This window comes from Pomacea canaliculata, linkage group LG9, assembly GCF_003073045.1.
Source record: "Pomacea canaliculata isolate SZHN2017 linkage group LG9, ASM307304v1, whole genome shotgun sequence".
Taxonomy (NCBI): Eukaryota; Metazoa; Mollusca; class Gastropoda; order Architaenioglossa; family Ampullariidae; genus Pomacea; species Pomacea canaliculata.
The window spans coordinates 19,317,390-19,341,087 of NC_037598.1; the positions used below are offsets into that span (position 1 = coordinate 19,317,390).

General features: G+C 42.1%; 1 protein-coding gene across 4 annotated transcripts; it reads right to left on the reverse strand.

The window, feature by feature from the left end:
* Positions 1–858: 858 nt before the first annotated feature.
* On the reverse strand, positions 859–20,297 carry LOC112571519. Of its 4 annotated transcripts, XM_025250544.1 has the most exons (8): positions 19,919–20,297; positions 10,824–11,159; positions 10,599–10,790; positions 7,965–8,195; positions 7,398–7,484; positions 5,698–5,802; positions 4,645–5,420; positions 859–3,335 (listed from the first exon to the last, which is right to left on the reverse strand). In XM_025250544.1, the coding sequence occupies exons 2-7, from the start codon at positions 10,932–10,934 to the stop codon at positions 5,049–5,051; spliced, it is 1,098 nt and encodes a 365-aa protein (XP_025106329.1). In that variant the 5' UTR covers positions 10,935–11,159; positions 19,919–20,297; the 3' UTR covers positions 859–3,335; positions 4,645–5,048. The 4 variants fall into 4 exon arrangements, with proteins under 4 accessions (XP_025106329.1, XP_025106325.1, XP_025106327.1 ...); XM_025250540.1 differs by having other exon boundaries at positions 10,599–11,159; XM_025250542.1 differs by lacking the exon at positions 19,919–20,297 and adding an exon at positions 16,928–18,119 and having other exon boundaries at positions 10,599–11,159.
* Between the last annotated feature and the right edge of the window lie 3,401 nt (positions 20,298–23,698).

Consider the following 23,698-nt stretch of genomic DNA (forward strand, 5'->3'; position numbering starts at 1 on the left):
TTGGGAAAGTGGGGAGGGACATCTAGAGAGAAATTTGACCTACTATCCTCACTGTGAGTATATAAGGTATCGTTTTATCTAGCATATCCTATTGGACCATCTCTCATTTATGCCTTTACATCTCTTCTTGAAATATTTTTCCGGAGAGAGATGCAAAAGGACCAAGTGCAAAGGACAGCTGGATGTAGGTCTCTAGAAGAGATTTCTTGTGACTGAGAGTTGGAAAGTCATTTAGAGCAGGCTTGTCAAACATGCGGCCCTTTGCAAACACCTGTGGCCTGCACAAAAGACAGCACAAATGTGCTGCTTGTGGCCCTCAGTTTGACATGCCTGATTTAGAGTATAATGTGTACATGTAAAAAATACAATGTGTGTGCGTGTGTGTCAAGTTTCGTAAACGTCACGATGCCACATGGCTGCATGTTTTACAGTCTTATGGCCTGCACTAATAAGATTTGACTTATGTTGCATAATTACATGGATGAGCTGGCTAGATTGTACAGAGTTAATAAGTGAACAAAGCTATAAGAAAACTGCAGCAAAACCAATCATTGTAAAAAGTAATATTGACGTGCTTAATTGTGCTTTTTAATCAGGGTACTTTATTACAAGAACATGCGGTTCTGAAGCTTTTATAATGTCACATTGGAGTTCAGTGTGGCTGACACCCAGACACTAAATGTGAGGCAGCTGACTGAGACAGGACTTTAGGAGGTGAGGGATAGGTACTGATGCTAAAAGAAATTATAAAAAGCTTGCCAGGAAAAGAATAAAAGAGAAGGTTAGTAAGATGAGACAAGTTTTTCATAATCATCACATAATGTACATACTGAAAACATGGAAAATCGTGGCCATTCATTTTGAAGCACAAAAAAGTTATTATTTCACTAGGGTTTCGACAAAATGTTCGATGTACAGATCATGAGATAAGCAATCCTGATGGGACTGGCAGACAGACAGCTGATTTTGAATTTAAAATGAATTTTAAAAAAAGTGGTGGCGGCCTCCTTGTAAATGTTACACATGGAAAGTCAAAGCACAAAGAGAGACTAGACAGATAATTTTTAATTTGTGGCAGATATTTAGTACTAAACCAGTTCAGGAACAAAGAATGAAATTTTAAACAAAATATTTCTTAGACTGAATAAAAATAAAAGGCCAGTAACAAGTAACAATATATCACAGTCTTCTGGCAAATACTTGCCGTGTATGCCCACACCTAAACCAGAACCCATTCGGCCATTCCCCAGAAATGTACATCAGCAGCTACTTTGATATAACTTCCACTTCAGTTTTGTTTGAGTTTTTTTTATTGAATCTGTTACCTGACAACGAAAAGGCAATATGATATCAAGACTCTACACAAGGTTGGAGGCTCATGTGCCGTCTATAGTCCTGAAAGTGGGGTGTGGTAGTAACTGGTGGAACTGGCATCTCAATAAGACCTAAACCCTATTGTTTAAAACAATCGTACCCGGATCAGGTTTTATGTGTGGGAGAGATATACATACTATCAAGGATCAGCTCTACATAAGTTCATTAAAAGCCAAAGTGTTTCGGTGACATCTGTTCTTGCAAACAGCAGTAAAGAATTACAGATAATGACTATGAAGTGCAAACTATGTGGGTGCCACGCACTAAATGATATCATATACATATAGTATGTAAGTGTGAAGGTCTCGTGGTTTAAAACATCTGTGAAGACCAGTGCCTTCCTGTACATAACAGCGCAAAGGCACATTCTGGGGTAGGCTTTACTTACAGTACTGAAACATCACACAATCCTGAGCAGCAGTAATAAATAAATCTGCATACAAAAATATGCAAAAAGCAAGGATTTAAACACGTAAACACTAAATGAAAACGAATGCTTAATCACAACTTTTTTCTTAACAACGAAGAGATGGCGATCCCTGAAAAATCTGCGCCAACTTTAATGAAACATTTCGAAATCATCCCCGCCTCCACCATAAGGTATGGCCTCTGCACGTGGAACATGCAAACACTGAACAGGTTCATCAATATCAGTTTTTAAAAAAAAAGAAAATCGAAGTGAGGTAAAAAGCATCAGCAGCAATGGTGATGCACATATTACCTATGTATATATTTTCATAGTACAGAATATTTTCATAGTATAGAAAAAAGTCTTATTTGTAAAAAATAGTTCCCAAGGCAAAGCTGCAGCTTTGGAACTGTTGTGTCAACTGGCGAGTCGGGGGGCGCGGGAGTGGGGGATGGTCTTGTCCCTGAAGGCTTCTGCAAGTCCAGTACAGACTACTACAAGTGTTCAAAGCAGTGATAGGTATCTCATCAACATTATTCAGTGATCAAGGAGCTGTAGACTAGCAATCTGCAAGGTGAGCCACACATTATCCATTTCATGTGGATCTCAGGTCTCTCGACTCTTTCATGTAAGTCTCCAAGCGTGGAGCCACGGCCTGTGCACGTGCTACCTGGATTTGCTGGACGAAGATGTCTGCCTGGACATCTGCACATTCCTGTTGTTTCTGATGTTTGGTACGGTCATCTCCAGCAAGCTGGTGTTTATATCACTTCTGGAACCGAGTTTGAAGCTTGCCGCGCACGTATTAGTCGGTGACACCTGCACGTCCTGAGGGAGGTGACCTCTGTGACCCGCCTGATGACGTGTCACATCTAACTTTCGTTCAGAGTTATCAGTACTGCTGCGGGCAAACGACAACGACGCGTTTGAGGTGACGACTGTTGCCGTTTCCAGCCATGGAGGTCGACTTCACGAAGTCTAAGGAGCTGTACGATTGGCTGAAGCTGGATTCCAGTCGTCGTTTGACGAAGCTGCTGGCTGTCATTCGCATGTAGTTGGCCACCCGCTGCTTCAGCGGGTAGGTCATGGCACTCGAGGTGCTCGACCTCGAGGTGGAGGAGGAGGGACTTGCACTTCCGCTAGCAGAGGACTCGGGGGAAGAAAACACTTTTTGGGATGGTCGCAGAATCTTCGGGACTGTGATGCTGTTGTCTTCCAGAACCTGAATTGATTCGAACTCCACGGTGACATTCGCGGAGCGCTTCTCTGTGATGGGTGTGGAAGAACTGCAGGAGGATGATGCTGACGATGACGATGGTGGTGATGATGACAAGATGTCCACTTGGGACGATGTCTGGGGAAGGAGGTGCGAAGGCAGGGACTGGTGCCAAAGAGGGCTTTCCACAATGTAGCTTCCTGCAGATTTGACTTTTCTCCACCTCAGAGGCCGGGCTTCGTTGTACTTGGCGGTCAGCTGGTTGTGGAGGTGGTTTTCTGTGGCACGTTTCAGGCCCATGAACCCCTTGGTCGCTTTCGTCTGGATGGCTGAAGGCTGGGAACAGGCAGATAAGAATAAAAAATAATAATAAACAAAAATTCCAGAAAAAATTAGCCACCCATCTTTTTAACTCTATCGTGCCGGAAGGCTTCTACTAGGTCACATTACCCTGTATGCATGGAAAGCATGGAAATCCACCTATTTCAAAAAATCATTAAAAAATAACTATAAGAGATAGAATTTTTTTTTAAATGATAACAAGAGATTGAACTTAGTAAAACAAAAATATTCCTATGTGAATCCTGCATGAATAGTCACTATTTTTGGTAATCCAAAGCAAATAAGGTAGGTGTAATTGAATTTTCAAAAAATTTTCACACAGGGATGCACAGAATATATTATGCTAGCACAAGTTACACCTCCAGGAATCACACTTTGATAACTGTATATAAACTTGAAATGATTGTTCTTGTCCAAATCAGATTGATGCATTTAATAATATTATTATCGGTACGCTAAGAAGGTACAGAGCGGCGCGAAAAAAAATCACTATGGAGCACTGAGTGCCTAATTTTCACCCGTGTTAAAAAATTTATATCTGTTAAACTACAAAAAAGACAAACATATGTGATACGCCGTTTAAAAGAGCATTTTAAACACATTTGCGTGGTGTTAATTTCAAGAATTATAGGCTCTGATTTCTTGTAGTAAGCTCACATGAAAGATAGTAAATGTTTAGATCTAGATGTTTAGATTTCACAACCCGATCGGAATGTCACACGTCAGAAATTAAAGACAATTTTTTACATGATATATACAAGCATAAAGTACCAAAAAAGATCATATTTTATTAGAATATACATTAGAATTTAATATTACTCACTGTTTTCTTCTCATTTTCTGTTGTTTGAGTACAAATCCACGTCAAATCGAGCGACCCAAAAAAATTTCAATATGGCGCTCACGTGTAAACAAACTATACAGTGGCAGAAAACACGATGAAACACATGATTGGTTGAATTATTCAGCCTTTAAAGGGAAGCAATCGTTGGAGGAACAAGTCCTAAAGGTTCCCGTGTTTTCTCCCTTGTTTATTCGCTTATTTACGAGTTTTACATGTCTTTAAAAAATACAACAGTGCATCCATCACAGGTGGTCGCCCCGCAAGCCTGAGAAGCCGCTTCAGGACCCACCGGTGTCCTCCACGGCACGAATGTCTTTTAATATACAATAGCAAACTGCGCTCACACGACTTATTTCAACTAGTACGTTTTAACCTTTAAGTGAACATATCTTCACACCATCTTGTGCTCATGCACCACTGTAAACTATTCTTACAACTAAACCTCGGCTTGTAGCTTACCTGATCTTTGGGAGACAGGTGTTGCTGTCTGAGTGGCGGGGAGGGGGACATGGTCTCGTACCCTTCGTCACTGTGCTCCATGAATTGCTTGCTATCTTCAGGTTTCCCAGCCACATCCTTGCCGTCTGCCTCTTTCATTATCTCTTCGAGCAAGTTCTTGCTTGCGGCAGAGTGCTTTGATGTCAATTCCTCTTGGCCCTTTGTTCCATCCCTTTGTTTCTCATTTTCTTTCCTCTTGACGCTTTTCTTTTTTCCGAGATCTTTTTGACCCTCGTCGTTGTTCTCTCTAGTGCCCTTGTCATTGGTGTGATGACTGCCATTGCCATGCAGAGTTTCGAGCCCTAAAGATGTCTCTGGCACGTCCTTGACCTCTGTTCCCAGGTCTAACGTCTTCGAACTTCTCTTCATCGTCCTCTCTGTCCTTCAGAGTCTTTTGCACCTTCTCCTGGAAAGGCGTCAGCACCATCCTTGCTGCTAGTTCTGCTGCGGTTCTTGGCACCTGGTCTTGCAGCATTCGACTGATCAGCTGATGTCGACGATAATTCGCCGTCGGAATCATCGTCGGAGTCATCGTCTCCCGACGACGAAGACTTTGGCGGTCTCTGATAACGTGGGAACCGCGAGCGGGGCGTCACGCCTGGAAACAGGCGACCGTTGAGGATGTCAATGATCTCGACGATCTCGAGAAGACCTTTGTCATAAGCCATTTGTCTGCAGGAGTACTTGTAACATTCCAGTGTGTGGGAGGGACTCGCGCCTCTGGTGTCCTTCATGTTCTGAAGACAAAAGCAAGAGACAATTTCCCAGCTCTGAAAGTCGTTACCTCAAATTGTTCATCGAAACTATCAGTTGTCTCCGGTCCTCTCCCTATTCACTCCCCCATCAGTGTGTAAATTTGAACAGTTTCTAGAGTTCATGTTAATGCAACTCATTGCCATTGGAGTGGCGGGACTCGGTTTTTTTATTTTAATTTTTATTTATTTATTTTTTTTTGCCAATGTCTTTCACGCGATTTCTACTTAATCAACGAGTTGCAATGCATGAATAACTCACCAGCAAGATCGTGGAAAAGTTGTGATCCACTCCATTATCCAACAGGAACTCCGCCATATGGACCTGGTCGGCTCGAATGGCAGTCATGAGTAGGTTTTCTTTAAACTTTTCACAGAAGTAAACATCAAAGTTAAAAAAGTTATTTCACACTTGCTACGAAGTAAACCATATTTTTACTATTCAGACTGTTTCTCTTTCTCGCCTTATCTACTTGTATAATTATTTTAACCTGTTTAGAAAGGTTTGTGTATGTGAAGGTGTGCTTGATGTCTTCCCTGAAATGGTGAAAAGGTTTAATTTCGGTTTTTGTTCTCATTGAATCTGCAAATATTACTCTGGATATTCCCTTCTTTTCCCCTGAGGAAGAAAAGGGGAAAGGCTATTAGTGTTTGTGCGGCCTGCGGTATTCTGTTCTCCTGCCGATAATAAGAAGAAATAGTGTCCGGCCTCCGCAGACCTGTACTCTCCTTTGTTCCATCATTCTATTTCTGTCAGCTGAAATCAATGGCAAATCTTTGTCTTTGTTTATCGGATACTATACTTCAAAAGAAAAAAAAATGCATCAGAGGATCAAACAATACCGTGGAAAAAAAGGAAAACCAATGCTTTGATTGATGTTTGTCTTGTTCTTGTCCTGTCTCTGTCCTTGTCCTTATCTTTAACGACGCGACGACATCTGTGTTTGCAGTGTTTTTTTTTTAAGGATGGGCTTGGAGGATGGAAAGAGTAGCGGGTTTCCTCTGTTCGTCGAACAACTCCCCCTTTTTCCCCACCCCAACCCCCTAAAACCCCAAACGGTTTACAGGTTGCTGGTCACACTCATGACACGTAAAGGAAATACAAATCTTGTAATCTTAGGAACCAACAATCAGAACAGTTCTATTCCTAGAGCAAGAGCTGATGTGAGTGTGATGACCTTTATCTTGACAGGCGCCCTTCCCTGGTAGTGCGCTCGACATCGGACAAAAATACTAGCCGGAGGTTCGAGACTTCCCGGGCCCGGGAGTGGGAACGTTTTCCTCTGCCAACCCAGCAGATGGGACATTGAATTTATCAGGAAGGGTGATGGACGACAGAAAAGAGGGTGGGGTGGTTGTTTTTTTTTTTTTTTAATCCGTCAGCAACTAAGACTATATCTGGGCAAGGCAGCCAGCCATGTAAACAGATGTCACATGTAGAGAAAGAACAGCGTGCCCGAGACGAGAGTTGAACCCAGGACAACCAACCTTCACTGTATTGGTGACAGGCGCTAACCGTTGGGCACCAGAAGGACAACAGAAAGAAAGAACCGGGGTCTGGCTTTCACTGCCCTGGCTCTCATCGGCAAGAGAACTCTGTATTCTTTTAAATTTCACTGTAGCCTTCTGGGTATAGGGAGGATAGTTCGGACCAGCATCTATTAGCAGTGAATGGGTATCTGATTTTGCAGGTAAGCTACAGGTAAGATATAATGGGGATGGAGGTAGGACAGAAGCACAAGGCTGGGATTTATGTTTAATGTGACAGCAAACTCTAGAGCCAAGACTTCTCCCTTCACTGACCACGTAGCTAGTGGACTTTACTAGTAGCTCATCCTCATTATGTTTTAATATGAGAAACATTGCACAAGAGTAGGCTGAAGCTCTCGTGGGTCCACACAAGCTCACACGCAGTCAAAGGTTACACGCTGGCTTACACATCAGAGACTGAGCTCAACTCACGTAGATCATGCGGATGTCAGCGCCAGGCCTGTCCAGACAGTCCTCCAGCCGGTCAATGTCGCCATCTCTGACCGCATTTCTCATCTCCTGTAGAACAATCACAGACACTGCAATGACCTTTGACCTCACTCACCCAATCGTAAGTCGCCTTTTTAAATTTAATTTTTGTTTTGATTTTTTTTATATGCATTTATTTTTTTTTTGCGCGTTGAACCAACCAAATTTATTTATGGCTTCTTTATGGGCACAAGATACAAATATTGGCTCAACAGCTCGGTTCCACTAGGATTTATGGCGGTTTTATCGTGAGAACCACGGTTGTGCTTCGCAATTCTAAGCGGCTATTGTGTCTCCAAACAGAAAGTCATTCTGCAACAAGATATAGCCAGGCAATACATACTACCTACATTTTTTGTTATATATATAGATAGTAAAGCCATTGTTTGTCGATAATGCATATGTAGCCGGCTGAGAGAAGGGACAGCATAAATGAAGGGACTAAACACACAAGTATTTTGTGTGTGTGTGTGTGAGAGAGAGAGAGGGGGGGGGGAAATAATGTCATACCTCTTTTTCCTCTGCCGTCATTTCTACTGATTCGTTATCGTTGTCCTCTTCATCTTCCTCGCCTCCCCCTTCAGCTGCAGTTGTCTCCACCTGGTGGTTCCCTGGACCATCGTTCTTCTCCATATCGTCGTGGAAGTTGTCAGCTGCTGCTTTTATGTGTTTGCTGTCATCTCTGTCGCTTTTGATGACAAGATGTCTTTTCTCATCGTTTTTGTCTGAAAATGTTGGGACCTAAAAAATATATATATCAATCAGTTTATTGGTAATGTCAGAAGATATTGAATCTTCCCCACATTGTATAAATAATGCACACAATGATTACATTGTTTAATTAATCAATCAGTTGATCAATTTTGGATATGCATGTTTGTATGAACGCATGCATGTATATTCCCTGATGTATGTTTGAATATGTGGATGTGTCTGCGGGTGTGTATATATACATATATGTATTCATATAAGCATAAAATATTTCGAAACAACTTTTCTTCTCCGATTTGCATGTAGCCCAACCGACCAAGTCCTAACTTCTTAACCGAGTAAATGTCGAACATCTGGCCAATTTTTACAAAGTTCTGTGAAGGTTCCAAAAAAACCAGTGGTTTTAGGGGCAAACGTTGTGGACTTTAAAACTTTGAGCAACATGTTAATCTGAGTCAGTATTATTTGCCCAGACATTGCCAACACAATGAGAAATTTTAGTTCTTTAAAGGTTTGACGCTTTGGTACTTCTCCTGGCTAAGGAGGCTTTTAAGGAAGGCAGTCCACACAAACCATTTTTGTTCTTTTGAGAAGAACACGTGCTTGGACTGTTTACATAGCTCATTGCACACAAGATGACAAAGAATCCGATACAAGGGTAAGCAATGAGGCATTGGTAAACAACTTTCAAAGAGCGGGCCTGTCCACACCTGCCCATTGCACGCGGCACACATTGTCAACATTGCACATCTGGGAAACAGTTTCATTTTCGAACAAGAAGAAAAAAAATCGTTAATATCTGAATATTGAGATGGTCAAGTGCTTCTGTGGCACGTGCCATCTTCTATTTTTGTTTACTTGTTCCACATCTTCGTTACTATTCTGTGATCTTGTTCAGCGCAGTGAGCCCGCCTTTGAGGTATTGGGCTTTAAAAATTCCCTATTATTATTATTAAAGGTTTCGAAGAGTGGCCCCCTCCCAATCTCAGGTTTTAATTTGCTACAAGGGATACATTATTTCTAAAACACTGACTGCATTAGAGTTTGACTATACTAATATCCTCCTCACCCTCAACTTTTCTCAATACAGGCTTGAAAAACTCGAAATATAGCATTTACTGAACGAACCTAAGTTTATTCACGAATGTCAACAGACACATCTCATGAACACATGGTCCTGGCACTGTTTCTTGTTTACAATATGGGTGTTATTCAAGTAGAGTTGGGAAAGTGCTGTCTTGTTAGAAAAACAAATGTCCACACTTTTACACCTTCAAAGCCCGGTTTACAGCGAAATAATCGCACCTCAGCCTTTCTGTACCTTCTGTACCGCCATTTGTCAATGACATACGGGTACAAAGTAGTGGCCTTTAGTTCACGAACCTTTTGAACAGTCCCCCCACCTTAAAAAACAACCTCCCACACATACAACAACGTATGGAGACGAGTTATCGCCTCGTGTTTTGTCCTCCCCGCCGTGCGGAGGCGGGGTCCTTCTTGTCCTCGACTCTTTGAAAGTCGATTTGTCTGGCAGAGAATGGCGGTGCCAGACGACTGTCGATGGAAGGCCGCTGGCTCTGTCAAACCTGAATGCCAGGGCGATAGGCAGGCGTCACCTGGGTGCACCTGTTTACTCTTTTAATCCAGCGCAAACCTCCACAGAAAGGTCCACAGGTGCCAAGGCTGTGTGACCCCTCACACGTATCAAACTTGGGGCTGGAGAGAAAAAAAGTCTAAACGATTGGGTGTGGGTACCGGCGATGTCGGCGTGTAATGAAAAGAAAATAGTTTGGCGGGGCAGGTGACGCCCTAAGCGATTTAAAAGTCGGATCAGTCGAAACTGTGTGAACAGGTTGAGGAAAATGGAGTAGGGAGGAGAAACGGTTTGTCCCATTGTTGACAAAGCGGTTTGTCCGATGGTTGAAGGAGTGACTGGTCCGACAGGGAATAGGTTGGTGCAGCGTGGTTGTGTGCGTGTTGTTGTTGTGTTACATGTTGCATCATGGCTTGTTGACTTTTTTTTCTTGAACTTTACCTGTATCTCGAGGTACGACCTACCTCACCATCTACAGATAGAGGTCGAATTCAAGATGTCACTAATGTTGACGGATGCATCTCTTTATAGCCACAAGATTGGCTCTCATTGGCTACCGTTTGACAACATAAGTGTATACATATATATTCCTAATAGGATTGTAAGCTCCTTCCTGTACATCATGTTTGCTCTCAAGTTCGAAAATAAGTCTGGCTACTTAAGCTATCCGTCTACCTCCCCTCCCCCAAAAAAATCAGTCAGTTAGCCAATGATTGATGATGATGATGGAGAAGGAGGAGGAGGAGGAAGACAAAAAGACAAAGCAAATAGTCAGCGCGGAAAAGAGTGATCACTCAACATCCGGTGGAAAGATCCCAGCCAGATCGATCAAGACTAACCTTTTCCCATGTGGCTTGTTGGCCAACCATATTGAGGCTCTTCTGCACTTCCGGATCGTGAGCAGCCGCATTGTTCTCAAGCTCGCTGTCTCTTTCTTCGTGTTCCGTCACTTCCTGTCTGAAAGGCGTGGTCACTTCCTGTTCCGTCGCTTCTTGCCCGACAAGCTTCCTCGTCTCCAGCTCCGTCACTTCCTGTCCGATAGGCTTTCCCAGCTCCGCCACTTCCTGTCCGACAGGCTTGGTCGTCCCCAGCTCCGTGAGGTTTGGTGGCGAAATGACTTGTTTGTGCGTCTGCCTGGACTCCACGTGAGGTTGTGTTTGGACTCCCATGAACATACAACATAACGACACCTAGCGTCTGTTGCAAGACCACCAGATGGCGTCAGTGTCTCTAGATGATGCCACTTTGATTGATGTTTGTCTTGTTCTTGTCCTGTCTCTGTCCTTGTCCTTATCTTTAACGACGCGACGACATCTGTGTTGATGACAGATGTGTGGTGACGATAGGGTCCTCAGGCGCAGTTGTTTCAGAGCATTTTACAAAAAAAGTAGATGCCATTCCTGGAATAAAAGCGACCAAAATAATAAAATAGCTGGCATTAATGAAAAAGAAGACAACACACAAATCAATAATGCGCTAAGTTCGTATTTTCTTATTTTTAAAATGTTTAATCGCTAATAATTTTTTTTTTTTGGCTGAGGCGGAAAATTTACTTTTATCCATTGAAAAGTTAGAGGATAACACATAAATCAGGAGATGAAGAAATGAAGGTAGATGAGACACTAGCTTATGGAAAGCCATCAAAGACAAAAAAATATTTTAAATCCGCGAGCACAAACATGAATAGCACCAGGATCGGGGATAGGGGAAAGTGTGTGTGTGGAGGGGGAGGGAGAAGAATGAGGATAAGAGAGTGTGGACCCACGCTGACAGACCAGATCGCTGACTGCTATCAAACTACAAATGACTAATTTCTGTCTGTTATGGCAGAACATCAGCATCAATCTGTCCATGGTCCTCTTTTCTTGTCTTTGTCCTCATTCATTCCTTCTCTTGGATGTTAATTTTTGTCTGTTAGTTAACTTACTCTCTGACTGATTGCTTGTACTTGTTATGAGGTTTGATATCTATAGGCGTGGCATAACAAAGTAAATAAAAATATAAACTTTGTTTTGCATGAACGGTTTTTATCACCCAATGCCGACAAACAGGATTTATGAAATAAGATGCAAAGCAATATGCTGGCAGACACAACACCTATAAATACCGCAACCGTATCTTTGTTGTTTATCATGTCCTGGAAAATATGAACTCTAAAAATGTTTGAAAGGTCGCAGAGATGGTGGGATATGAGGATAATTCTCACAGAGGGTTCCATGTGACATCGATTTTATTTCTGTCTGCTTGATGTTAACCAGGATGTTTTCTTCCGTGGCAGCAGGCATGTAGAAAGACAACACAACAGTGCGACTTTCTACAACTTCCTCCTTGTGTGTGTGTGAGAGGGAAGAAGAATAGTTACAAATCATCATCATCGTCGTCGTCGTTATTATTATCGATGACATGTGACGCAGAGCAGACATTTGCTTGATAACCCAGTGGAATATAAATCCTACTGCATACATCTACGCACACACACACACGCATAAGAAAACACGCGCGCGCGCACACACACACACAGAGATACGATACGATACGATAAGACTTTATTTGTCCCAGAGGGCAATTCTGAGAATGAAAGAATAAACAAAATTATGAGAGAGAGAGAGAGAGAGAGAGAGAGAGATGTCTTTACTAAGACCCCAGTAAAAACAAAACCGTTGCTTATCAATTTCACAAATCTAAAATACTCCCCAGAAGTAAACAAAAACAATAAAATGGGTAGAATAATATGACATCGGTAGACATTAGCAGCACAGCACCTTGTGTAAAACTCATACAGCTGCAAATGAGGATATATATATCTGTTTGAAAATCTGTTCTTTCAGTCTAATGGCAGACACGTGTGCAGACATGGCGATCAAATTTCAATGTAAAATAATATCTGTCGAGCTCAGATCCATAGATCTTTACCATCCCAGCCTAAACCACAACATAAACAAACATTAAAATACATCATCTTGTCGTTGGCTTCTGTATTCACGGAGCACAAAAAGATGGATGAGCGAACTGACTGCACGGCGTTTGAACTGTTCAGTGGGCTTTACAAGTCTCCTAAAAAACTTGCTACTGGAGGTTGCATATTGGAATCGGGTTTAGTGGTTAACTAGAAATGACTAGATGATGTTATAACTGGGTTTAGATGTTATGTACATAAGGCAAGATGATGATAGCGCCTGAACATTACTTACCATGGCTGAGAGGGACCACGAGTGACGTGACATTTCTGTTTTAATAATAATAATAATAAAAATAAAAAATAATAAAAAGCTTACTAATAATAGTCAGAAGTCTTCCGTTCTGAGATATACCCAGGGTGATAAAGCAAGATCTTCATGGCAGTTCTGTGCCAGTCATTAGAGACACCTCTCTCAAGAGCCTTCCTAATTAACCGGACGGTCACAGACAACTGGGTCACAGTCGCTTATTTCAGAACGTATGTCCGGGGAGACAAGTGGATCAGATGGCTGTATCAGGGATGGTCTGGTTCGTGCCCAGCACTCTCGGGGCAGTCGTGATTATTAGAGGTTTCTGTGGGTGCGGAGGGCAAAGCTACTTTAGCACCAGGGGCTCTCCTGTTGTGAAATACCGTTAATTTGCGCCAAGGGGGAGAGCTGACAGGGGGATGGCGGACGACTCTTGTGAAATGTTGTTGAACACGAATCCAGTCCTGCTCACCCCCTAGTAATAGCATGTCACAGAGTTTAGAATGGACAAAAGCCCGCGGCCCTAATTTGCTATGTGGCGAAAATCTTTTTAGTTCCAGAGAGACCGGAAGGTACTAATGGTTTTAATGCAGCTATCTACTTCTTTAAAAATATGATTTGTTGGTTTCTATGTGTAGGTACTGAGGCTTGTTACATATGTTTCAAACTGTACTTATCATAGCTACTGTTGTAAGCAAAAGGTGGTATGTGTGAGTGTGGGTGGGTGGGCCTAAAGCGGTTTGAATAAAGTATTGGGAATTTATTTACGAGAGTAAATACGAAATTCTAGCATTACAACATTCCACCTCATCATGACAATAGTTGAACATTCACTGACCTACACAAATAAAGATCTACTTTCTACTCTAAAGAATAGTTTGTCTGTATGTTAGCACGATGTGTATGTGTGTATGCACGTTTGAATATATACATAGTGTCTTCAAGCATGTATACACCCAATAGGTGTATTTAAAACTGCATTTATTAAAGTCACTGGTGGTCCTAAACAAGAGAGAGAGAACACCGTAAGCTGATAGACACTAAATTGCGGAACTTTATTTACGAGCGATACCCACCCTCCTTCTCTCGCTCCCTCCGGGTTTCCTGCCAGTGCCAACCCTACAAGGTGTCCTCCCTAACGCTATTTTCTCTCTGCCCGCTTAACTCTCAACAACCTGTTTAAGGGGGTTGAAAAAGGGTAAAAGTCGAGCACTTACAAGCCCTGAGTGGTTACGGGTGCCAGTAGCTTTGCACCCTGCTACCCGTAGCCTTGTAGGCCATAAACTGACTTTGAAGACTTCATTCCCGGGTATCGCCAACATTTGTGAACTTCACCACGCACACGGACGATAGCAGTTGGAAAGTTAAAAATGCGGGTGGTGTATGCAACATCTTACGCAGGTGACCTTTTGGAGTGACCTTTTAGCTAGTGTTTCTCGTGAAAAAGTCACATCTTGGAAGATAAAAAAAAAAAAAAAAATTCCTTTCAGTGAAGAATCATCGAATCGAAGTGACCGTGCCGTACTTTACACCCAAACAAAATACTCCAGAGAATTAACATCCAGAAAACAGAATACCGCTTTTCTATTCAGGACTGACAGAAGGAGAGGCTGTAAAATATAAATCGCATTTTACCATTTTTTGAGTTGAAACTACTTCACAAAGAAGTTTATTTTCAAGATGGGGAACCAAGATAGCTATTGACTGCGACAGAACCTAACAGACTGTTCCAAAGGTTCTTTGGGGAAAAGCAGGAGGCTACCGTGACACCAGCATGAAAGCAAAGTCTGACAAAGAGCTGAATGGAAGGTCAATACATAAAAATAAGTTTAGTACATCATTGACATTTTCCAGTCGAGCAATGTGCAGTGTAAATGTTTTTGCCAGTTTCCACGCCGGGAGGAGAGCTGCTCAAAGAAGTGAACATGTTTCTTGCCACGCGATGGAAGACTAGCAAGTCCTTGAGGGATCAATATGTCAGACCTTCGTAACTTCATGAGTTCTTTGATTTTTTTTTCTTGTATGTATGAAAGATCAGTCTTGACAAACGTTCGAACTCACAGAGTGAACAACCGTCAGTTACAGCTGTGGATCTTTTAGAAGGAACAACAACAACAATAATAAAAAAGGAAAAAAAACGACAACAATAGATGCTCGCTAACTTGCGCTCAATTTCCGAAAGTCACCGTATTCAATTGAAAATAATATTTATATTTACTCGCTTTTTCAACAATAGTTTCTAATTCTAGAAGAGATATGCGCTTTCCTTTCTCTTTTATTATGGGTTTTCATTTCTGTCTCCATTTAAACAATAAGTCTTCATCCTGTTCTTCCTTTTGAAATTTGCTATGGACATTATTTCCGGTGTTCAAGCAATATGAGCTTTTTTTATATTGTATTGTGATCAATTCTTGGATTCCGTTCACAGCGGTAAATTACCAACCTCTTCCATTTTTTAAATGTTGTTGAAAGCTGTAAGACTTCCCTCAATCTCGCAACGCGAGAGTACCCGGACCTCACGTGCTATTTCGGACAGAGTGGCTAGATGGGTTAGTCAGTGCGGCGGGAAGAAGAAGGTCCCGCTCCGAGATTTTCTGGTCACGAACATTGAATCGATCAAGAACTTTCTTCCCTGAAGCCCCTCTAAACAATTTTGAATTTTTTTTCGTTAGTTTAAGAAATAAGTATGTTAATTTGACAAAGCTAGTAAATTGTTATTTTTTAAATTGTTCAATTTAAATTCTTACAGCAATTTGTGTATTTTTCATTAACTTGTCATCATAGTTTAAACTTACAACGCGATTTACATCACCAGAAAACTGATACTTAGAAATTAAAAAAAAAAAATTCCTGGATCCCAACAAAAATTGATATCTTACAGGAGCATTGTCTAGAAGTTCTGCTATAGACTGATACATTCGTTATGGAATATTACTCAGTTAAGTGCCTGATAGACGCGTCCTTTATATAGTTATAACATCTTCAGCAAGTGGAGCAGTGGTGAGGACCAACATTCTGTATCTTTGGTCAGCAGTAGCTCCTGTTCAGACAACACTTTGTCATGAGAATATAAACAGGTGTTGTTGACATAACTTCTCATACTGTGGGCGCTAACATGCGCTGCTCACCTGGCCGTACACACCTGTTGTGACTTCATTGTTGTGTCCAATGTGTCCTCGATATCCTGTCTCAAATAGCACCTGATGTCGGGGTCACTGGGTAGACACTAGGTGTTCATTACCAAATATTCAAGGCAGTTGTCATCAATCCCACTAGTGCGTTCAATGAAAACTGATATTCGCCTTTCGTGGCGCAATACTGCTGGGCGAGAGATTGGTTTTAGAGGCACTAATTAAAAAAAAAAAGGGAACTTGAGAATGTGATTTACGAACTTTGAGAGGAAAATGTACGATCGGAGGTGTGTGGGGGGTGGGGGTGGGGTAGGTGGAATATTGGTGGTTTAGTCCTACCCAGCAACTTATCCAATATCACGACAAAGCACAAGGCCCTGCAAGAAGGTGCCACATGCAGAGAAAGAACCCGAGTACAATCAGAATACAAAGAATGAAAAATAGAGGATAAAGGTATAGGAGCATAATATATATATATGCACATTTTTACACATATTATATATAGTGAACAAAACCAAGCGTCAGGGTTACATTGCCGGTGTAACGGATTTTTTTTTTTTTTTACATTTACAAGTTCTCAAGCTCAAAATCAAAAACAATTTCTGCGTTTTTGGAAAATGCATTATTCACAGGTCATTCTAAATTTTTTTCTATTATTTTCTATCTTTTTCTTAAACGAGTCTGTATGTCCAGGGATTTATGTGTTTATGAAATTTTCCCTTACCTCGAGACATATTTTCCCCAGAGTATTTTGAAAGCACTCGCTAATTAAAACCTGTAAAAAGTCTTTGGCCACAAATTGAATGTGGCTGATGTAGGAAATGTCATTACCACTGCTCTGTCCCAACCACCGGCGTATCGGGAACACTTCTCCGACACCTCTCTTGAACTAGCTAGTTCTTGGGTTCTCACCACACAGTCCTAAGTGGACATAAATGAGAATGTATGTTAAATAAATGGCTGTAAATTAGCTGTGCCGAGGGCTTCGAGCTGAGAAACTAAGGACTGGCGGTTATTTGAGATTTCAAAAGGGCAGGTGTGTTGTGAAGCTAGGTAAACAAAATTATAGTCTATTTTTTTTTTTAGAACCAGTCTGCTGGTACCTGCCCTTCACTCCCACGATGTCTGACCGCGTGTACGAGCCTGTTCCTCCACAAGCGGGTACCTGAGATGTTTGCAGTCACCTGCACTTAGCAGTGAAGTTGTTTCTTCTACTTTTCTCTCATGTCCTGAAGACAGGATTCCAGCGGTGGTGCCATTGTGTAGACCTCCGACCTGACAGCGTTGATAGAATTCGAACCATGAAAGGTTGGGATTAGATTACCGGCGCTACTTCTAGTGGACCATGAATAGACAGACTTGTGGTTAGTAAGGCTGGTTTACAGGGAGGAATGCTCAGGATAGGAAGTTTTCAATCAACGGCTTATACCTTATTTACAATGTTCTCAATACGAGACAACACCATTTATCACGCATACGAGAGTGTGTGCGCGTATGTATGGAAAGAAGGAAACAACCAAGAAGAAGAAGAAGAACCAACCTCGTTATCCAATCAGAGGCAGGTGGTCAGCAGCAGCTGTGTCTTCATCCTTCTTCACTAACGACAACCAAAATGCACTTAACCACCACAAACAATATCTCTTCTTAAACTCAAGCAATTAGCTTTTCACCTGCCTTCAACTGTTTTTCTCTCTGTTGAGAAGGGGTGTGTCCATGTCCCCAATATTGCAAACGAAACTAGATGGCGATCTGAGAGGCCCTCGATATCAGACGACAGATTGATTATCGGCTGTGACGTCAGGACCTTGCTTTCCGCTCAACCGTCCTCTTGCGACGACGTCAGCAGCTGTCATTATCACTGCTGGACTTAATGGATTTGGCGGCCACCGAGACATGATTGTCCTTGCCTAGAACCATGTAGACAGAACTTTCCAACACCTGGAAACAACGGAGGTTTGTGGACAACTTTCTACCCTAAACATTTCTCTTAGTCAGCTCTCGGGATTGTCGCGAGGCAAGAGCAACATTTACACACGAAAGAATTAAACATCGTATTTCAGAGTTAAACACTTTGTTTTCAGCAGCAAGTTTAAATTGAAAGAAATTCTCTGTGTTTATAACCCATTAAAATACCAGGAACATCACAAGTGGTGGATTTTTTCGTGCCAAGACTTTGAATCACGTGACCTGATTTAGTCCCTAATATATAGGTTAATTAATCATTTGGATGCTGGTCTTATCGTAGTCATAATGAATAGCTGTATGGGCAGAAAAAACGGCGAGGGTCTGCTCAGTGATTTACTAGTTCAACATTTTCTAAAAAACCTGCGTGTGCAATTTAAAAACGGATAAGAAAGGAAGAAAAAAGAAAGTACGTGTGTATGAAAATAAATAATGATACATAGAATGGATAGAAAGGAGAAAGAATGTCAGAATTAAAGAAAGAAATAAAGGAAGGATCGAATGAAAGCTCATAAAACGAACAGAAAGAAAGCAGTTCTCCTGTGACTGATACAGGAGTGTGTTGCTATTTTATCTGTCTTGTAGTGCCATGCTGGTGTATGTTACCAAGACAACACACACACACACACACACGTATACACACACACACACGAGCGCGGTATGACTGGAGGAGTATCTCCTGCACTGCCAGGCAGCGGTGGGAGGATTTTATTATCATCGGTTTGCGTGATCGTCGCGGTGCATCGCGAGTTCAATAGACCGAGGAGGTCGGGCTTCACGGTTTTTTGCTTCGCTTTGTTCCCTAGGGTCCCCTGGAGACCTGAACAAAGTCACAGCCATGTTCACACTGGAGGTAAGGTCGCTAACAGCAAAAATTCACGCCATGTCGGTTTTGTTGCTGTTTTGTGGGCTGAATTCTAGCACTCAGATCTTGGTCTCGTTCACTGACTCGAGAGAAAACGATGAAAGGCATTTTTTTTGTTGTTTTTTTTTGGGGAGGGGACTGTCTACCTACATGCTCGCTCTTATCGTCGCTGTTGGCTTGGTTGCCGCCCCCTGTGTGGATACCAAGTCACTGTAGAAGTTCTGTGTGTGTGTGTGTGTTTTAATTTTATGATATATCATGTTTCTAAGAACGTTTAAACACTTAAAAAACAATTAAAACACGCGAAAGGTCTGAAATAATTTATGTCGATCTGTCGATGGGAGATTTTATGACCTGCTTGTCACCAAACGGTCGCACAGCAACCTTCGTTCATTATTTACTAAACATAATGATGATTGTGTATTTAGCAAAAGCTTGTGTTTCATCATGATATGAGCGACAGATAAAAGGTCCCAGAACACAAAGTGCAGCATACATACAACAACATCCATACACGAATCACGCACAAGCAATCACGCATGCGAGCGCATGCATACACAGTCTTGTATTACATAAAAAACGCACCATACAACCTTGTTCACAAATCTCTCTCTTTCTCTCTCTCTCACACAATCCAGCCGAAGGATATTAATTGGTCGGTGAAACCTTATTTTTTCCTCAGGCAATCAGGGAAGCTCCATTCAGCTCGAGCTCCATTACTAAATAGCAGCACTCAGCCAAGTATTGACAACAGAGAGAAATAAGACTTCCTTCACACAACGAACAAACACGCCAAAGACAGGCGGGGAAAAATAAAAAAGAGAAACAGAGACAGACATGCAGACAGACACACAAACACAAAGATATAGATAGGTAGACACGAGAGGGAGTGAATACACCAGACTATATTTTCCAGCCTCACATAAAAGCAAGGCTCTTGTAAAGAAATCAGGTTAATTAGGGTTCAAACCACGTCAACTGACACACTAACCTACCTGATTACAACGATGACCAGGCTAACAGAAACCAGTAAAGAATGTCCCCTTACTTCGAGAAGCACGTTGTGGAGTAGCCATTGTGTCCCATTCTCCATTGCACCCGAACATTTATGAAGATTGACGAAGAACCAACACACAAACAGTTTCACATTTATGGGTCACTCAACTGGTTATCGCCACTTTGGTCGATCCGTGTGCGGGAGTGTGAGAGAGAAAGAGAGAGAGAGAAAAAAAGAAAGCCTCGTTATCGATTATTCACACAGTCGTTGGTGTCGTTTGACGTTCCAGCAAACACCACGCCGGCAGTTACCTGAGCGTGTGTCAATGCAGTCAACTGCAGGATTTTTAATCTCCACCCCGCCAGCTGAAGGGAGGGCCTGTCCCCCTATTTTTTTTTTTCTCGTTAGTCTGGGTCTGTCACCTGTCACACGAACGTGGATAAGGGTTGTAGTCTTTGAGGTCTGTGACTGGCTTCTCGTGTGCCAGGTAAGCCGCGATTGCATTGTAGACATTCTTGTAGAGGGGAAGGCCTATAACCCTCACCCCACCCCACAACTCACGCCTACCTCCAAACTTAGCAGGTGGGTCTCGTGTGGGTATATTTTAGGGTAAACATTATTCTAGACAATTTTTGCTCATTCTCCTGAAAATAAAGACTAGTTTTCCCAGTTCAGTGACATGACATTGGCTGATCAAAAATGTCCACAAGACTGAAATACTTTTTATTTTAAATCACTCGGCAGAGCTCAGAAAATGTTCGCAAGACTGCAATACTTTTTATTTTAAATCACTCATATGTAATTGCCCCAAATATCCGAGTCCATATTAGTCCCCTGCCTTCCCCTGATGCAAACCAACAAACATCATCAAAGCCCGGCCGAGAGGAATGTCTGCGGAAATGGGTAACGGAGCTGTCCCACTGGGTGTAACCATGACAACGTAAACTGATATGATTGCTCTCGGCTTTAAAAACTCTTTCTCGCTTTGCACCATGATGTTAACAACGGTGACAACGATCTGGTTATTCACGGTGATCCGTTGGTGGAAATACTATTGTACTTAGTGTTACCATTAACAACCATTTTGCTCCCTAGTGCGCCTGTAACCACCATTTTCCAGTAATTTATCAGCTGACGGTAAAGTTGAGACATGGCAGGTAGGAGAAGCTCGACCGAAAATTAAAAAAATCGGTAAGCTCCACCCCCCTTCCCACACACATACACGAGTTGTGAACTCTGTGCACTACACACTGTCCCAGGTCCTCGGTGACACAGCCGGCGAGTGCATGTCGACAGAATCCTGACAGAGCCGGCGGGTCGCGGACTGACTGTAACCGATCCACATCTTCAGTTAACATAATAAATAATGACACCACTTTATTCACGAGATGTGACAAGCTCAGCAATCTAGTCATCACATCGAAAACTCCATAAATGAAAACTTCTATAACAGTTTCAAAATAAGGTGGGAGGCAGTAAACCTCATCCCGAAACCTAGTTTAGGTCGTTGGGGAGTGAGATGTTACAGACTTCCCTTTTTCGGGGCCAGCTTTAAATGGTATTCATTTCCTCTCCCTTGCTACTTGACCTTGCCCAACCCTCCATGTAATCATGTACAGCTGGTGGACGTGGGGAAGGTTGCTGCGTTACACGGGTATCGAACCGGCGCACCTCTCTGTTCGGACTCCTGAGCTCTAATCGCTTGGCTAGATGCTTTTACTGCAAAGTGCATCAGAGATGATTTTACGCTATGAGGGGAGAGGGGAGGGGAGGAAACAGTAGTTCCCAGAGAAAACCCCCGACGGCAGTCCCTGCAAACACGTGACATGCAGAGAGTGTCCTAAGACGGGATCTGAACCCACGGCTTCTCTCTGCACTACTTGGCACCTCCAACCTGTTATCCACTTCTCCCTAAAAAGGTAAAGATAGGTAAAGGTAACTTACTAGAAGTGGAATGAGGGGTTAGAACCCACACTTTTCTCTTGTAAACAATTAATAACAGACACCCAAGAACAGTGCCTCTAAAGTAGCGGGCAAAGATGTCTGGGTACCACAGTCTGGGTGCGGCGGTCAGTTCAGTACAACCGGAACCAGCTAAAAACAGAGTCAGAGAAAAGAGAATTAACAAAAAGGCACCGGGCATGGATGTCAAGGTAAAGTGTATCAAGCACAACAGACAGGTCCAGCAAAGACAGCAATGAGATGCAGTTCATGTCACAAGTCCATGTTCGCCGCTCGTAGAAACGCAGTCTCGGTCGAATGATTCTCACGCTAGGCTGACTGCTGCAATGGCTCGAGTTTATTATGACAAGAGAAATAAAAAAGACAAAGAAATTTAGCTTCTTAAAATGAAAGCATAAATCTTTTCTATTACAAATAGAGATCCGGCTTCATCGTGCAGCGGATGTTCGTGCACAGATAAATGTAAACTTCATTTCAGCTCTAAAAATATGGAAGAAATCAATTCCAAAGAATAATTTCGGAGCAATAATTATTTTCCCTTCGAAGCTACATCAGAAACTATCAAGCGGGAAAAAGATTTGCAGGGATAACAAAAATGTCTAACGATTCTACAAATAGAAACATCTCGAACACCGACCTCGAAGATAACGAGCTCATTGTTTTTGTTCGCCTCGCATCTTCCATGCACGTGCGGTGCCACCTCTTCCGGATTTGTCTAAGACAAGCCAAATATGTTTCTAGAAGTCAGTTAGATGGAAACATTATGTTGCAGTAACATTATGAAGCAGGGATTTGTATTTGTTTCAAGTCCAGTGAAGGAGGTCATCTGAGCTGTGTGGATCCTCCAAACATCATTTATCTTAAATGTAGTTTGCTCTCCGTCAGGGGTTGTCATGGAGACCACTTTGATGTCTGTCTTTGTTCGTTATCCTTTCTATCCACTGAAGTCTGGAGGTGCTGAGAGAGGTATTACGGCTGACAGGCGACATCTATTCTTAAAAAGCATTTTTGAAACTTGAAGTTATTTCGTATAAGTCACACAAGAAGGATGATTCCAAGCACGCACTCAGGCACGCACGCACGTACGTATATGCAAAAAAATATGTATAATTACACAAGTTGTTGAAAGTTCTCCAATAAATCTTCCGTCAAATTTGAAATATATATAAATACACGGCCATATATATATATCTCGAATATCGAACGTGTTCACGCTGTCTCGGTAAGCATGATAACAACCAGAAGGTGAAGCAATACAAGTTCATAAGACGAACTTCATTAATAATGCTGGAGCAGCGCAGACGAGTGTGAAAAGCTGTTCTCTAGTCTTGAAGGCATTAAACCTTAGGATTGTGAAGGTTCAAACCCCCAAACACAATATCCTCAGGCAACAGACGACGAAGAATTACTTCACAATAGCACAAGGTAAGTATTTTTGATATTCATCAAATGTTGCAAGCTGCAGGTGACGATCACAATTTATGTTTGTCTGTTTACTTACATACTGTCACAAAAGCCTCAAGCGTGAAAATTTACCGATGGGAATGATTTGCATGTTTATGTGGGCAAAGTTACTCATACAGTTGTTAATGTAAAGAACACTAAAAAAGTGACTTTCCCCTGCACGAATTTTTCAAAATGGAAAAGCAGAGATACGTTTTCGGGAACACTGTTGTAGATACTGTTATCATTTGCTTTGTGCACATTACTAAAAACATACCTTGTCGCCGGGTACAGGTTTGACAGTGTGGCTTGAAAAGTTGAGTTTGAAGTACATTAATCAAGATAACTTCAGGTGTTCGTGAAGCTACTCTGT

Coding starts and splice junctions, on each gene's coding strand:
- LOC112571519 (XM_025250540.1), bottom strand. CDS start 10,934: ATGTTCATGGGAGTCCAAACACAACCTCACGTGGAGTCCAGGCAGACG. Junction 8,196..10,598: donor AACAAGCCACATGGGAAAAG/GTTAGTCTTGAT, acceptor TATATTTTTTAG/GTCCCAACATTTTCAGACAA. Junction 5,803..7,397: donor CTGACATCCGCATGATCTAC/GTGAGTTGAGCT, acceptor TTCTGTGAAAAG/TTTAAAGAAAACCTACTCAT.